A 12,168-nucleotide genomic window follows, 5' to 3' on the forward strand; every position below is an offset into this window, starting at 1 on the left:
ACATATATGTAAGTACGCATACTATATCTTAGCTACCAATTATGGTTAAGTGTTGTAAACTCTATTTCAATCATTCAAATATTCTTAGAGGATGACAATAGTTTTTTTTCACAAACTATTAGCATCAAAGCTATTTTCAAGTGATTGACATAATCAATACGAAACATTCTGAGTCTTCATCAAATGAGATGTTACAAGGCGATTTTCAAATGATCATCTTTTGACTTTCGTCAAAAACATAATATGAACTTGGTTAAAGAGAAAGCGAGTTAACACATATTTCGAGAAATATGTAAGCGAGTTAAACTCAGCTCGAAATATCAAATGTATATAATCGAATACTATATAGCTATACCACTTTTGTCTCAATATAGGAGATAGAGTAGAAATAGACTTTCCGAGTGATAGATGAGTTTCAGTCTCCACATACCTTTTGTTGATGAAGTTCCACAAGCTCTCCTTAGTAGTTTTTCGTCTTCAATTGATAAACGTCGTGAAGTCTAAAGCTCAACTACACAATCTATCCTAATCCGAGACATAGCTATAAGTAGATTAGAAATCAAGACTTATAGTTTTGATCACTAAACTTGACAAACAAGCTTGAGACAGCAACGCTTGCGAGTTTGACCGAGCGGTGCTCTAACATGACATAACTATCGTTAACCTCTTTGGAAGTTGTACTAGGTTGTTTACGGGAAGTTGTTGTTGTTGTTGAAGAGCCTATTGTTGTTGATGTAAGCGATTCTGATTCACTATCTCAATTTCTTGCGGAGGTAATCTCATATATTTGTTTGCAATATTGTTTCCTAGAGTATGGAAAACTGTACTCATGATGAAAAGTTAAGGTTCTGGTAGGAAGGAGGGAAAGTGAAGGAGGGATTTTAAAAGTACGTATAAATAATGGGTTTAATTTGATTCCGTATATAGGATAAGAAATAAAAGTACGTATAAATAGCTACGTGTAAGCTACTCTCGTTCGATATCACAAAAAAAAACAAGGCCCTTTCAAAACAAAAGGGCATCTCATCAAAAGTGTGTTCACATGCTCTTGGCATGAAAGAGAGGACTAGCACCACTGCTTGGGTGTGGCGGGGTTTGTGTAATTTGGCTCCCTAGTGACTCCCCATGATTAAGCTTAATAGATATACAAATAGTGTGCCAAGAGACACAAATAATAGACGAGACATAAATAGTGTTGATTCAATAGCAAAATATGCAAGAACTTCTTCAGATGTACAAGATTGGAATATAGGCTGTCCTGAATGAATTAAAATCCTTACTAATCCAAGTAGATCAACCAAGTGTATCTCTGCTTCCAAAGTTCCAAGTAGATCAACCAAGTGTGTATCTCTGCTTCTTATTAATTGAAGTTCTTTCTTGTTACAGTGAAGAAAACAAAAATCTCGTGAGGACAAAACTTAAAAATGTTAGTGGCCTCTTTTGTCCTGTGTTTTTCTATTTTAGATATTTTTGCTGGTGCAAGAATAGAACAAGGATAGATACTAATGAATATCGTTTTTATTATTATGATCATCTTTGTGTTCGGCAGTTACATTTGAGTTAGGAAGGCTATCGAAAGAAGTCTCATCTTCATAATCACATATATCTGATAAGCGTACTTTGTATGGAATCTCGTCATCATCACTTTGGTCGGACTCATCATTGCTGCTGCCTTTCCTTTTCATGATTCTTGGGACCACCCGAGTTACCTCTTTGGTCTCCAACACCATTTCATCTCCATTTATCCTTTCAAACCTGACAGCACTCACCTTCCTTGCATTTCCCGCCAATATCTGTCACACAAGTGTGAATGCAGAAATTTCAAGTTAATCCATTGCTAAACAGAATCTCAATACAAGAGAATGTTCTCATTGCAATTCAATCCCAATAAAGTTGTAATGGCTAAATGAAGTACAGCCAGAGACCGACGTGCTGTAATATACTCGTGCAATTACATATATATAATAATATTGCCGAGTATACCATACCTCAAGCTTAAAAATCAGATGTTTTTCCTTTGGTTGTTGGCGCTCAGATTCTACTTCAGTATATTCATTGTTATCTTCTAGGTCTGCCTTTTCAAGCACCACTTCAATATTCTCACCTGTCCTTGGAATATATCCAAATGCCTCGCACACAAAGCCAGATACTGTCTCATATTGATGGCCCTACAAGATAATAAAAAACGATGTAAAGATGTTTGTTTTTCGGTATACATCGCTACCATGGCAATGCAAGCACATATTTCCTTTATAAAGGAAAAATGAATGAGAGCACAAGTATCAATGAAAGAGACAAATTACAAACCTCTGCCATTTTCACATTTAAATCTTCTGAAAGCTGGTCAATTGATGTATTTGCATCTACATCAAATATTCCCTCTGCTCGCATTACAATATAGCCAGTTTTTTTCTGAATCTCTTCCTATAAGGAGCAAAGTTAAATATGAACTTTCCAAAACATAAAACTAAAATAAATTCTGCGGGACTATCAAGGATATTGTATGCAGAAGGATGTTAAATTTTCTACTTTGGGAGTGAAAAGGTGCAACTTAAAACCTTGAGGCAGAAAAATAAAACAGAAATAATTTAAGCAACCAACAGATAAGTACTCAGAGATCCGGAAGCGCATTAACAAATCCACGCACGAAACAAAAGATTGTTTTCCATCAATATCAAGCTCTCATGGCTCTTGATATATGCAGGTTGACACTATTTTATTGCATTTCAATTTTTTCATTTTTTGGTTCATAAGAAGCTGTAGACCGAGACATGTACTTATAAAGAATTAACAAGATAAGGTCAAATATACTTCCGAGTACTAATTGCAAGTCAGAGAGGTTCTCATAAGTCATAAGATATGATGCTCAGTTACATGCTAAACTCAGAATATCATTATCAGCTTATCTACTTACAAGGAATACTAAAGATGGGGGTCCATGATGAAACAAGGACAGACATCAGTTCACATACAAAGGGTAGAACTTCCTACAGGCTTAGTTGCAGTAATTCATCTGGTAGATCAACAATGTAAACATCTCCAAACCTTAAGTGTGACTCTTCAAATCATTTACTAACAGCTTCACGAAGTTGCCTAGCATATGTGTTCACTATCAAATTAGCAAAATATGGAGTAGTAGCCAATTTTGGTAAAAACTAAGTAGTTACCTAGTTAAAATTTCCGCAAGGGTAAAATATAGCCAAAACAATCGAAATTATCAACTAATAGCACGGAAACAATAACCAACCATTACCATATTAAGCTAAATCACATGTGTTACGAATTAGGATATGAAATAATCACCTCGTAGACACTGAAGCACAAATATTGACAAAAAACTAACTTACCTTTGAATCATTCTCATCAAAGATTTCACCAACTATTTCTTCCACGACATCTTCCAACGTCACTATCTGCTTGAACCGAAAAAGAAACATAAATTTGTATAATTTCCAGCTAGAATAACATGACAATAACCTGCTATATAGAGCAGTTAGATTCTTGTAGTTCCAAAAGTCATGTTATATTTTGTTCTAAGCAAACATAGATATCTGAACAGAAAATAAAGTAACAGCAGGAACGTGACCAAAATATTATATATTGGACACTAAAACGATCTTTTATGCAGTATTTTAATGTGCGGATCTTCTCTCAAGTTTCCCCATAGTTCTCTGCTGTCATGATATTTCTTAGTTAATTTGGGTGCATGTGATATGAAACATATTCCACGACCAGCAGTATTGCAGCTAACGCAAACAACAAATTGATGACTTTATACAATAACTGTACAAATTCTGAAATTTCTCTTGGCCAATTGTTTCGGTTATATGAAAATTGGAGTACTAAATATATACGATGTTATATGGGCATAAGTGCAGGAAAAAAAAAATAATCCATGGCATGTGGCTTCATATATTACTTTAAGAAGGGGGAACATCAAATACTATGTAAATCGAAAAGAAAATTAAATAGTTCGGACACTAAGCATGAGCCTCTGACAAAATAAGTTTCCAGCAGCATGAACATCTAATAAATTCTTAATCATACCCCGATAGTTCCGCCATATTCATTGAGGACAACTGCCATGTGAACCTTCCTGATACGAAATTCTCTCAGCAGATTCCACACCGACATTGAATCTGCATCAAACTAAAACGCAATTGTCCACTCTGTACAGTAGCAATAAAATGATCCAAAATCTAAGAAATAATAAAGTATGTCTCGTGCTACTCTAAGCATATGTATCTTTTTCATTTTTCATTGTTCGGTAGGAGTTATTAGGGTGCTGAAGAGTTCCGAACTCAGGTCAATGGGCATCCATACCCAACGACCTTACCACTCTACTGGAGAAGCATCTGCAAATTCAATTGAGCTCCCAATACATTACTTGAAGGAAAACTAATTTAGAGATCTTGTCTGACGGTGTATAGCAATTTCAGCTGCATGACAAATTGGAATAGCTAATTAAACAATTTACCGGGCACAAAGTATGCAGGTTTGTGCGCAATATCCCCCACAGTAGAACTTTCTAGTAGCTCACCCTTCATTAATGAGAAGACAATGAACACAATGAGGTTCTTTAAATGGACGAAATAAAGAGACTAATTCAGGAAAACAAACATTAAGAAGTAGCTAACCTTTCGAACATAATCCAGTAAATCCATTGCGTAAGTCAAGCCGACTATGTTGTCAACTCTCTGCTCAAAAACTGGAACCCTGGGAATATCCCCAACCAACTCTTAGTGCACAATGACTTGAATATAATTAGGTATATGCTTTAATTATTTATTTTATTTTTATTAACAAATCAGCAAGTTACAAACCAAGATGTTCTACCTAGGCGGGAAGCAAAGTTACAAGCATGTTCGGATACCATAATACCACAGCAGAAGTTATTCTACTTCTTGCAGATGTAGAAGTTCTTCGGGTGTCAAACATTTAAGATATGTTGTACGCCGAACTGTTAACTGAGAAGTCGATAATTAAAAAACAAAAAAAACATGTAACACGAGAACCAAGAAAAGGTTGGTTCCCGCGGCATAGATCTTTAACGTTTCAAAAAGATGCAACATTCTGTGCTCGTGAAAGTCTTTTTATTTACTACATTTCAATCACGCCTTTCTACTCAAGAGCAACTTCCTAAGCGGTATTAAGACAGCCTATAACGAGACTCAAACATGATTTCACAAGGATACACATATAAATAAAACCTAAAGAAACTATTATTTATAAGATGAAGAAGCAATTTCCTTGTGAGATGATGTTAGTAATTGCAACGCTACTTTTATTCATTGCCACTGGCTAAATACAATAAGTTTTGGTATATAATGAACTGCAAACCTGGAATATTGATGTGTCAACCAGAGGTTGTGGAAATCAACAAGTGTTGCACTAGCGTCAATTGCAACAACATCTACAAGAGGTGTCATCACCTCCCTGACATGTGTATCTTTGATCTCTAACACATTTTCGATCATATCCTGAAAAAAACCCTTAAAGATGTAAGTGACACTGTGACAGTACTTAAGACTACCACAACTTTCACAAAGTAACTACTCTGTAGTAGAAACATACATATCCATATTAACTGCCGTGTCGTTCAATTTTTAGGCCAATATCTGAAACTTGGTGATTACTATCCAACTTTAGACTAGGTTTATTCATCTAAAGTGGTATGTCAGTCTCTGGATTTGGATTGTAAACAGTTTCCTGTAAAAGGTGGATGAATGTTAAACTAATATTTTCTATATATATTTTGTTTCCTGTTCTCTGTACTCTATCATTCATATAGATTTTCTAAACTAAGGATATGTCCTCATGTACATCCACGTCCCAGAATTTATCCTACTTAAGAGTGTTGCTTAAGTACTTCCTCTTATATTTTTCTTTTTTAGTAATTAAGATTGATTATAGTTTCACCGACGTCGTCAAGAAGTGAAAGAGATTGTACCTAGCCTATTTTCATCTGAGTAACATGAGAAAAAAAAAACCTATACTATAAACACAGAAGCTGAAATCAATAGTTCTAACATATGTCAAAGCAACCAAAAAAGACAACAAACCGATGCTTAAGTTTCGAAAGGATAACTACACGACAAAAATTCTAGCCTCCTAGGTGATAAAAGTATGACTGAGCATCCCCAGCGAAGAGTTAAAAGGCACACAAAGAAAGATTTCAGCCTTATGTGTGTTATTTTACTATCTAGTCAGTTATTCACCTTCTAGGAGCATGTGCAGTCATGTAGTAGTTATCAGGTAGTAAAAACTTAATAAAATAGTCCTGCATTTTACGCTGTTGAAGAGAGGATAACTTGATATCACTTCCAAATGGCTCCTCCCACAAGGAAAAAGCACAATCAAGCTATACGCAGAGAGGTTAGAGGTATCCGCTTATGTTATGCTGTTTCTCGAATGCCCTTCTTGCTTTCATTTTATTCAATATATATTTTGGCAGTAGGGACATGGAATAAAAATGAGAGTTTTAACCAAGGAACCGAAAGTGACTCTATAAGCACATACGAACCTGCTCTTCCTCCTCTATCGCCCCACTCAACTCTGCTCCTCTCAGCATCAACTTCAACTCTTCTTCAGTTACAAATGGTTCGCTGCATCACAGTTTTAAGTGTGTGAAAAGGGAAATAATGAAGACACGATTCATGCTAGTGAACTTTCAGAAATATGATCCATTTCATTTACTAGATAATCATGCAAAGCATACACACATCATTGTGGCCATACTGGGAGAACAAGCCACAAAATATATGGAAAAGGAGAGGAAATATACACATGTTTTGAGCAAAACAGTTCTGATGTTTGAAATGGCATCCAAACAGCATGAGATCCAAAGTATCAACGAATTTGTAAAGTTGTTTTTCCAGCCAAAAGGCCCCAAACTTCAAAACACTTTATGTTAAGGGTATTCTCGAAAGATCATTTGGGTTTGGACTTGAAGGCACACTCTCAACATCTAGGTGTCATCAGCATCCTCAGCCACCCAATATTCCTCAGTATCGAACATATCCAGATGAATTTTCTTTTTGAGGAACTAGTCATCCTATAGAAAATATAACATGACCTTCCCAAATTTCAGTATACTGCCTAAAGCTAAGATTTTGCAGGATTTAGTTGCTGACCTATATCAAGTGATATATTTACTTGTGCAAATGAGATGAATTTAACATATGCAATGGCCTGTGAGGATACCTACTGCAAGGAACTGAAGAAGTGATATCGAGAACCAAGAACAAAAACAATTAAATAAAAGGGACCAGAATAACCAGACAGAAATCACCAGAGTTTACTATAGAGTGATGCATTTTTGTGATACAACTAAGATAGAAATCACCAGACAGATTCCTAATAGGGATAGAAACAACACTAATCATAGGAATGACACTTGGACTAGACCACCTGAAAATTGCTTTAAATTAAATGTTGATGCTTCTTTTGTTGCAGCGTCTAATATTGTTGGAATGGCTCTAATATTAAGGGATTTTTCAGGCAATCTGGTGGAGGGAAGAGCCTTAAGTGAGTGGGCTAGAGATGCTGAGCAAGCTGAGGTGTTGGTAATGCTGGAGGCTACTAAATGGGCAAACCAACTTCAGCAAATGCAGCTAATAATTGAGGGTGATAACAAAGAGGTGACTGATGCTATGAATGGTAATTTAGGGAATCTAAGATGGGAGGACCAGCACATGATTGATAATGCTAGGAAATATCTTCAATCTGTGCCTGCTGTTAAAGTGTGTTTTACTCATAGGATGTGTAACAAGGCTGCTGATAAGCTAGCCAAGTTTAGTAGAAGAAATCATTGTAATACTACCTTCAGAGAAGATATCCCTGTTGAGATTAGAAATCAACTATGTTGGGATAAAGCCATGTCAGGAGTGTTGCAATCTTCTAGTCCTGGGGAGGATAACAGTCTGTCTGTGTGTGTCTAGTCTGGTTGTGTTTCCTTTGCTGGTTTGGTCAGTTTGTACTCTCTTTCATGCTTAATGAAAATCTTTGTTTTTCTGTCAAAAAAAAAAAGAATAAAAGGGACCAGAAAAACTTCTGAATTCCGAAACACTTTATCGAGTTGTTATTTTATCAGTTTCACAAAATCTTTACGAATAGACCAAGAAATATAAAGCCCCAGCAACTACTTCCTGGTGTTCTCCAAAACGTAACAAGGACACCCTTCAAGGGAAATATGCAAAGACCTTTAGGGCCTTGTGCACAACCTTGCCCCCTTTCTTTTTTCTTTCTTTGTGCATGCCCATAAACCTTGGAAATACAGCTACAACTTACAGCTATAATTATCATGAAGCTCTATAACTATTACCATAACATTGTGAGTACAAGTTCTTAGATAATCTCAGTGAAACTTGAGAAACAACAATAGTTGAAATATTAGTATCAACAAGTGAGGAACAACTTGAAAATTATGAAGAAACTGAAAAACAAATTGACATAAACCGTTACTGGTATACATGGCCTATCAAGCAATTGCAATAACATAATGCATAATTACGTTGTAAAAGGTGAATTGGTGAAATAGTATGTTAAAACAAGAAAGTACCTTCGTCCTTTTAAACCCATCAGTTTCAACATTCCCATCGACAGAAAAGTAACAACTCTCCCGACAGGATACAGTATCAACGAAAGCCATGCCACTGGTCTCACCTATAGACATTCCAGTCCACATTCTTGTCAAATAGAACTCAAATTTATCAGAACCATCACAACTCAAATTCGTCTAAAATTGACATGTAATAAACTTAAGAAATACAATGTCTAATGTAATTTTCACCTTACCACAAACCTAACAACCTCCGTGGCATTGTGAACAGCTATACTCTTTGGAGTAATTTCTGTCAGGAGCAAAATTGCAACCTGTGATCATCCACAGTTAAATCAGCCAAACAAACACTCCGAGGTCAATCCAGGCATCGACTTAAAAAATTCACCTATCTAAATCAAGAGTTTGCAGGATATTCCTATAATTATCAGACTTCGACTTCACACTCTAAAGACATCTGCTCTAGTAACACCAATCTCGATTGCCTGCGAATGAGGACTTGAACATAGGACATTAATGAAGATATGCAAGGCAAGAGATGAAAGGCGTTGAACTGATGAGAAGAAAAAGGACCACATGGAAATAGTAAGTCGAACTCTAATGTCTCGAAGAGTATAAGGATTGGTATTTATAGTGTGGCACCAAGAGTATTTTCAGCAAATATGGCTACATGTCTACAAGCTAGAGAAATATTCTAGCTACAGTTTCCATGTCTCGAATAAAGTCAAACAAAAATGTTTTCTGAAGGAAGGCTAATTTATTGATCTCTACAAATGGCAAAAAGACACTGAAGAATTAAAGAAAATAATGTAGGAAAGTTCTTAAATGTTTGAAGGCATCTAAGTATTTACAAATGCGAAAACATGATTAGGCAGTGTGCAAGCATCAGATAAGAGAGGAAGCTGGCAGGACCACAAAAGTCTGAAAGACATTTTGGGATTTTAAGTTACTCCCCTTAGTCTGGATTTACATGATTTCCTTTTTAGATATTAAAAAAATCAAAACGAGGAACTGAGACATACAGTCATAACTCCTGTTGCTGCACTAACACCAGCTTCGCCAAAAATTGTTGTAGCTGCCTCCGTAACTAATGCAGTTGCTCCAATATTGACCACACTGTTAAGAAGAACCTTGTAAGATTCGTATGATATAAGAATAATAAGCACTTCAGTCGCTTAGAAAGTAATAATGCAAAATATTTACAAAGCAATACGTTGTGCCAATAAGAATGGTTGTTAGGAACCGAGTCACGTCACTTCGAAGCATTTTGAAGACACCATTCTCTGGCTCTTTTTCAGCCAACTCGCGCACCTGAGAAGAAACACATGCATAAGCCTCAGAAAACTGATTGTAGCATAGGATACGAAAGTTGGGACATACTTTAAGGACAAGGAATGACAAGAAATCATGCGTTCTCCAAGGAACAAATGGGCAGAAGTGTAAACTTTTTGATGCGGGACGAGTGTGGCAAAGCGATTATCATGGGAAAGTCGTAAGGAGTCAGTCTATGTTGCATTTGCAAGAAAGATATATACAATCAAGTGTTAAGTGAGAAATTATTTATTTAGTTATTTGTTCATAATCAGCACTCCAAATCATGTATTTCAGGTAGGAAACAAAGTGTATTTCTCGTAATATCTGACAAGAATGCACCCTATAGAGGTGAAGCTTTTGATGACTTCAACACATATCTTCCAACTTAACCTTTGACCTGGTGACCGAACAAGCCCTTGGAGATGCAATTACAGATGTAATTACTAACCCAGAGAGCACCAACTAACTCTAAGTATTGGGATGCTATAGTAACAACAACGTCATTATTACAATGATAAAAAAGAAAAATCCACAAATGAGACATAACCCCAAAGAAGTACTAGGACCAGCAACAGCAAACCCAACATTTATACCAACTGTACAATAAATTTTTGCTAGGTGCTAAGGGAATTCTTAAATCTTTCTACCAAAGAAATTCTTTTTCATCTGTACTCATTTTTAAACATAAAAGAAATTTAGCCACAAGTTCCATTCTTAGTTTGATGTTGACTATGGGTTTACAGCAACTAAGACAGACGAAAAGCTCAAGATTACTTTTAAGTGCCAATGCAACAAACAAAAAAGCAGGCTTAAACATTTTTCAGAATATAAGTAACGGGGATTAAAAAAATATTACAAAGCTAACATGGGTCTCTGGCGCCTTTCGAGTGCACTAGGATTTTCATACCATTTTTCGCTAAACCTGGAAAGCTTTACATTTTTTTTTGATCAACTCCCATTACTGTTTTAAGTAGCTAATTTGGTATTTGGCAACTAAGAGTTTCACCCACTTATATAATCTCACAATAATGTATTTATAATCGCTCGTGGTGGTTGATTTTGACACAGATATTGCAGAGTAACCAGAACAACAGAGGCAAAGGTCAAACCCAAACCCATCTCAAACTCTCATTACAGTGTTCCAAGGCTTCTTTTAACTTAATTTTGCCGCATTTTCAAATTGCCATTTTGTTATATAACACCTAAAAAAACCTTTAACATATATCTCTCAGACTTAAACAGGCTACATTTTCTGCTACTAATGTGCTCAAGAGAGAGAGATGAACTTACTTTCCAGGGCCAAAGCGTGGTGATTGAAGTCTCTGCCATGGAGAAAAATGCTGAGAGACCCAAAAGAGCAGCTAAAACCAGACCTTGCTCTTTAAGAACAATCAAAACCTGCAATAATTTTGGCCAAGCTTCCTGTCCAAAAGCCTTATAACCCGCATTGACAACTCCATCTGTTGCAATAACTTTCCCACACCTAACAATAAAAACCCCACATACCACTGCAGCTAACAAAAACCCTCGCTTAGCTAAAACCATTAACCATTCCAACTTTTCTTTAGAACCTTTTTCTTCCAATTCATACTTGGATTCAACTTCAGCATCAAATATCTTAATTCCATTAAGCTTTCTACTGGAATTCCTAACAAAGCGAGGATTGATTCGCTTCATAGTGATGATTCGGACATTGGGAATGAACTTAGTTGAGATTCTAAATTGACGATTAAATGGAACAAAAACTGAAGATTTTCCACCGCAAATGAAACTTGATTGACCTAAGACTGAAAAGTCCACAGCAAAATCCATTGTGTGTGTTTTCAGTATTGGAGAAAAATGAATAATCAAACATTAGGGTTTCTTTCAGAGGCGAACACGTTGAATTTAGCTTATAATTTCATTACAGAAATGGAATACGGAGATACCCAATCAAGAAATGCATAGTGCACCCCAAGTTGCAGGGTTTTGTGGGTGAGAATAAAGATACTTCCTCCGTCCCACTCCTAAGTGACCTATTTGATTTTAGATTTTGTCCCAATGATAAGTGACCTATATCACTAAACAATGAGATATTCCGGAATTATCCTTTTAGTTAATTATAAATAATATATGAAATATGTATAATTTGATAGGCATGTTTATATTCGTTACGTAGGTGTTTTAAAATGCTTTTCAATTGTATGAAATTTGCGAACATCCGTGGAGTATTTTGAGAGATAAACCATTTTTAAATTTCACTATTTATTATTCATAAGGGTATAATTGTAAAAAATGATTAAAAATACTATTTT

General features: G+C 35.8%; 1 protein-coding gene across 2 annotated transcripts; it reads right to left on the minus strand.

Moving 5' to 3' along the window:
• Positions 1-1,328: 1,328 nt before the first annotated feature.
• On the minus strand, positions 1,329-11,843 carry LOC113348477 (putative DUF21 domain-containing protein At3g13070, chloroplastic). Of its 2 annotated transcripts, XM_026592260.1 has the most exons (14): positions 11,165-11,843; positions 9,774-9,871; positions 9,583-9,676; positions 8,797-8,874; positions 8,561-8,664; positions 6,524-6,605; positions 5,341-5,480; positions 4,638-4,716; positions 4,478-4,541; positions 4,048-4,139; positions 3,348-3,413; positions 2,308-2,424; positions 1,989-2,168; positions 1,329-1,793 (listed from the first exon to the last, which is right to left on the minus strand). In XM_026592260.1, exons 1-14 carry the CDS (start codon positions 11,684-11,686, stop codon positions 1,503-1,505), a joined length of 2,007 nt encoding a protein of 668 aa, XP_026448045.1. In that variant the 5' UTR covers positions 11,687-11,843; the 3' UTR covers positions 1,329-1,502. The 2 variants fall into 2 exon arrangements, with proteins under 2 accessions (XP_026448045.1, XP_026448046.1); XM_026592261.1 differs by lacking the exons at positions 5,341-5,480; positions 6,524-6,605.
• Between the last annotated feature and the right edge of the window lie 325 nt (positions 11,844-12,168).

The sequence above is a fragment of the Papaver somniferum genome, chromosome 2 (genome assembly GCF_003573695.1).
Source record: "Papaver somniferum cultivar HN1 chromosome 2, ASM357369v1, whole genome shotgun sequence".
Lineage (NCBI taxonomy): Eukaryota > Viridiplantae > Streptophyta > Magnoliopsida > Ranunculales > Papaveraceae > Papaver > Papaver somniferum.